The following is a 5,283-nucleotide window of genomic DNA, read 5'->3' as shown; positions in this document are numbered from 1 at the left end:
ATATATAAAAGTAACCACCAAGTTATTGGTCTAGTAGTGGACTTATTCTTTCAAAATCGGGGTCACAAGTTTGAATCTTTATAGGGACTTAAAATAATTGTTAAATCTGTGTGTAGATAAATATATGATTAAATATTAATAAGGTTAGATTTTAAACATATGTAATCGAATTAAGTGTAATTACACTTATATAGTGATCATTTAAAATTAAAGTATAAATACCATAACATCTTTACTTATTATATAAATCACATTATATCTCTAATATATTTGATGAATTTTTTCTATAGATATTTATTTAGATTACCATTAGATTTGAAAAAAAAAAAAAAAAGGCAAAAAGGCAACAAAGAGAGGCATATGATTCTCTCTGACGTAGAGGAGACAACACAGATTCTTTCTCCCCCCTCTCTCTTTTCCCTTTTTACTTTGTGTTGTTGAACAGATATCCCGTATGTGTTTCTAGACTTCTTGTGGAATGCTCAAGCCTTCCATACTGCTTTCTCTTTGTCTCATTCACTTTCTCTCAAAGAAAAGGTTAATCTTCTGCTGATTAGCATGCAAGCAAAAGGAATGACTGATAATGCCTTGTGGGGTCTGCTTTTTTAAATGGGTATATATAAGATGCCAAGCTTGGAATCTTAACAATTTTGAGTATTCCTTTATCTCTCAGGTTCAACAAAGAAACCCCAACTGAACAACAATGGTGAGAAATTTGGTTGTGTTTCTTCTGATTTTAGTGTTTTTCTTTGGTGGGTTCTCTTCAGTTTCAGCTTCCACTCCACCTGCTAGTGAGTACTGGCTTCTACTCTCTTTTTTTTTTTAATTTCTTTTGCATTCTTTTTTATATCACATTTGCTTAATGGTTTAATAAATTTGCAGAAATTGTAGCTGGAATTGTCTCCAATGTGGTCTCTGCTCTTGTGAAATGGCTTTGGTCACTTAAAGATTCTCCAAAAACAGGTATTTATCATTTTTCTTTTGGTAATGTTCTACATGTATATACTGGGTCTAGAGTTTGTTGTTCGCATTTGTTGAGGTTGATGAGGTTTGAATTTCAGCTGTTTCTAGCAGTTCAATGATTAAATTTGAAGGTGGATACACTGTAGAGACAGTCTTTGAGGGAAGCAAATTTGGAATGGAACCATTCTCAGTTGCGGTGTCGCCAAGTGGGGAGCTTCTTGTTTTGGATAGTGAAAACAGTAACATTTACAAGATTTCAACTTCGTTGTCTCCGTGTATGTTTCTTTTTGTTAGAATTCTCAGTATGCCGTGTATGCTTCATCGTATTCTTCTGATAATTAAGTTGGTTTTATTCAGTAAATGAGAATTTAATTTTCCTTCATTTTTCTGTTTTGGAATAATTGTGGTACTTAACTTCATACTAGGGACATCACAACGACCAATATGTTCTTTTTTTTCCCTGACAGACTCTGAAATGCCTTTAAAATTATTAGATTAGAGTTTAAAATGCTTTTGTTAAGTAGAAGTCTCCACTTTTAAAAGTACAAGACACCTTTTAGTTATGTTTCTGCATACCCAAATCTTACTTTGTGATTAGCTTCACCCTTCCACTTTTTTTTTCTATTTTAGGACTGATTTTGTTTTCCTATCAATAAGACTTGTTTTTTACTCAACTTTTACTGCTTTTGTACTTTATCTTTCTTATCTAACTAATTTCTGTACTTCATTAAACTGAAGTATCTTGATTTCGATGTGAGAATACCTTTAAGCTTCTTCCAGAAGCTTAAACTTTTTAGTTACTTGAGTGATGCGTAACCAATTCTTCTTTTGTTGTATAGTTGTAAATGATATGAGCTAACTTGTTTTCTTGAACAGAACAGTTGCTCTTTTTTTTTTTAATTTAAGGAAAAAAGAAAAAGATGAAAACTTCTTACTTCTTCAGCCACATACACAGTTTTAATTTACCAATTTGAGTTACTTCTTCTTTTGTCTGCTCAACAAGTTGTTTGAGTAGACATTGTCAGTCTTTTTATGAGGTAAATTTAAAATGTCAAACAACAGATAGCAGGCCCAAGCTAGTTGCTGGATCACCTGAAGGGTACTATGGGCATGTAGATGGGAGACCAAGAGGAGCACGAATGAACCACCCAAAAGGGCTTGCAGTGGATGACAGAGGAAATATATACATCGCTGATACAATGAATATGGCTATCAGGAAGATCAGTGATACTGGTAAATTTTTTGTATACTTTATGCATTCTCTTGATTAAAGCAAGTCAAATCCCTTTGGATCATGATGTTGGAGCTAAAATGTAAGGGAAAAATTTTCTAACAAATGATCTCTTGTCAAACGAAGCATGCTTTCTTGAAGTCCTTGTCTTTGACAATATTTTTTGTTATCTGAATAACTTAATGAACTGGATCTACAACTCTGCAGGGGTTACGACTATTGCTGGAGGGAAATGGAGCCGAGGTGTAGGTCATGTTGATGGTCCGAGTGAAGATGCAAAATTTTCAAACGACTTTGATGTGGTTTATGTTGGAAGTAGCTGCTCTCTTTTGGTCATAGACAGAGGAAATCAGGCAATTAGAGAGATCCAACTCCATGATGATGATTGTTCTGATAATTATGATGATACTTTTCATTTAGGTAGAACCAGAAAATTCTCACCCTTGTGGCTTTTGTTTCAAATTCTGCATGATCTATAAGATATGTCATCCAATGTTGCAGGAATATTTGTGCTTGTGGCAGCTGCTTTCTTTGGTTACATGTTAGCATTGCTGCAGCGTAGGGTACAAGCAATGTTTTCCTCAAAAGATGTAAGTGATTTCAGGTTTCTAATCTTCTAATCCCATATTTTGACCACGAATACCTGGTGTATAGATGATCAGAGCTATTGTAAGTTATCCATTCCCGATTCATTGCATGATATGATCCAGGAAATTAATTTCTGGCTTTTTACTTGGTAGGACCCAAGAACCCAGATGAAGAGAGGTCCACCGGCTGTGGCACCATATCAAAGGCCTCCTAAATCTGCCAGGCCACCCTTAGTTCCTACCGAAGATGATTTTGAGAAACCAGAGGAGGGTTTTTTCGGTTCAATTGGGAGGCTTGTCCTGAACACTGGATCAACAGTGGGTGAAATCTTTGGGGGATTATTTTCCATGTTTAGGAGAAAGCCTGTCCACTATCAGCGCCAGCACCAGTACCAGCAAAGAAATGTACCTCCAAGCACATGGCATATGCAAGAGAGCTATGTGATTCCAGATGAGGATGAGCCACCCCCATTAGAAACAAGAACCCCTACACCAAAGAAGAGCTATCATCCATATACAATCAAAGACTTGGACAAGAGACAGTATACCAAGCAAAGCAAATCTTACTATAATGGATGGGAAGTTGATTATCACCACGGACAACAACAGCAGATGCCAATACACCACCAACAACAACAGCATCATCATCGGCAATTCTCACCACATCCTCAAACTTACTATGAGAAAAGCTGTGAGACGAATGAGATTGTTTTCGGGGCAGTTCAAGAGCAGGATGGACGACGTGAAGCTGTGGTGATAAAGGCTGTTGATTACGGGGATCCTAGATATAACAACCACAACATTCAACCGCGGTTGAATTACATGGGTTATTCCAATAGTTATTCCCAAGTATATTGACAGCTTATTACTAGATATGATAAAATGAAAAGCAAAAGAAGATATATGTGATGAGGAATGAGGGAGGCTTTAATGTTTCTTTTAGGAGGAATGTTATTCCAAAGTTTGTTCTTAGTCAAAAGGATGTATATTGTTCTTTCTTTTCTTTTTTCCCCTCTTTTTTCCTGTTTTCTTTTGACTAGAAATCAAGAGAATCTACTATCTAGAGTATGTTAAATTTAACATCAATATAGCTTCTTTGTATATTCTTTTGTTCTCAATCATATTAATTCAAAAAAGCAAAGTTGTATGCAATATATGTTTAATTTCCTCAAGAAATTGTGTGAAAAGGAAAACAAAAATGTTGATCAGCACATTGTTGGATATAAAACGAGGCAAACCATAACTCTGATAAAAAAATTGGCACAATTTTTGGAATTGCGTTCGGTAGATTTTTGGGCCGTGCTATAAGTGTATTCAAGTTTCTAGTAAAAATCATTGGGTCTTAACCTAGTGGTTAGAGCCACTCCCTCGCAAGTAAGGGTGGACATCAGGTCGGTTCGGTTTTGAGATAAATTTTCAGTTTCGATTCGGTTCGAGGTCCTAAATTCAAAAAATCTGTTTAGTTCTTTAAAAAATAAAAACCGAACCGGAACCGATAGTTCGGTTTCAGTTTGGCTTCAGTTTTTCGGATCGGTTTTGATTTTTTGATAACGGATTGGATTAGAAAATTGGTTTTTCGGTTTATCTTAACTTGCATACAAATCTTACTATAATCAATGTATAATCAACCAAAAAAAATTTACAAATTTGTATAAGCAAAAAAAAATTACAAAATTTTGGACTAAACTGAATAATTTTCAGAATCATCGTCACTGTTTTTAATATCAAAACTTTTGGCTCAAAACATAAATAAATTAAAATAAGTTTATGCGCCATAATATAACTTATCAAAAAAATAGGGATCAAATGTTATCTTGCCTTGTTGACTTTTGGTCGAGGACCCTTTTGAAAAATCTACAAAACATGTTAGGCCATAACAGAATTTTTATATGTAAATATTTTCTTAATATTGGGTCATACTAAAATTTTATAAAAGAGAGGGACCCGAATGATATTATCGGTTCAATTAGGGTTTTTTAAAATTTAATCCGAAAACCGAATCGAACCGAATGGTTTGGTTCGGTATTTATATATTCAGTTTTTTTGAGATAAAAAAACCGAACCGAAACCGAAAAAACAAAGCCAAACCGAATTTTTTCGATTTCGGTTTAGTTTTGCGGCTTTTGCCCACCCCTATTCGCAAGTGTGAGGGAAGTGATATTCAATTTAAATTTCCTTTCTCTTCTATTGAGTGAAGGTTGAAATATTTTGAAAATTAGAAAGGGTTAAAATTTAAGTAGTATTGTATAAGATTTGATGTAAACTAGTTTCAGTAATTATGTGATTGTAAATATTAGTTATAATATCATGTAATATATTGTATTCTGAGCAATAGTCTCATTTAATCCAAAAAAATAAAATTTTCCAATAAGCTCTAGATTATAATATTTTGTAGAGTGTAACAATTATAAATAAATAAAACAAAAATTATTAGACGTTATAATTTATCCTCTGGTTCTAATAGAATTTATTTAATTATTTTTTTCTACTGCGTAATTTTTA

General features: G+C 33.8%; 1 protein-coding gene across 1 annotated transcript; it reads left to right on the top strand.

Moving 5' to 3' along the window:
- The first annotated feature begins 331 nt into the window (after positions 1-331).
- Positions 332-3,933, top strand: LOC102628107 (uncharacterized). Its single transcript, XM_006470304.4, has 8 exons — positions 332-537; positions 674-791; positions 883-963; positions 1,062-1,238; positions 2,026-2,196; positions 2,402-2,614; positions 2,696-2,784; positions 2,935-3,933. Exons 2-8 carry the CDS (start codon positions 704-706, stop codon positions 3,637-3,639), a joined length of 1,524 nt encoding a protein of 507 aa, XP_006470367.2. The 5' UTR covers positions 332-537; positions 674-703; the 3' UTR covers positions 3,640-3,933.
- The last annotated feature ends 1,350 nt before the right edge of the window (positions 3,934-5,283 follow it).

Source organism: Citrus sinensis, chromosome 2 (genome assembly GCF_022201045.2).
Source record: "Citrus sinensis cultivar Valencia sweet orange chromosome 2, DVS_A1.0, whole genome shotgun sequence".
NCBI lineage: Eukaryota > Viridiplantae > Streptophyta > Magnoliopsida > Sapindales > Rutaceae > Citrus > Citrus sinensis.
The sequence above is the reverse complement of the archived record's forward strand: the minus strand, read 5'-3'. Positions and strand labels throughout refer to the sequence as shown.

Bases quoted from the DNA above. Each gene is read 5' to 3' on its own strand.
- LOC102628107 (XM_006470304.4), top strand. From the start codon at position 704: ATGGTGAGAAATTTGGTTGTGTTTCTTCTGATTTTAGTGTTTTTCTTT. The intron at 792-882 runs GTGAGTACTGGC...ATAAATTTGCAG, and splicing joins AGCTTCCACTCCACCTGCTA to AAATTGTAGCTGGAATTGTC. The intron at 2,785-2,934 runs GTAAGTGATTTC...TTTACTTGGTAG, and splicing joins CAATGTTTTCCTCAAAAGAT to GACCCAAGAACCCAGATGAA.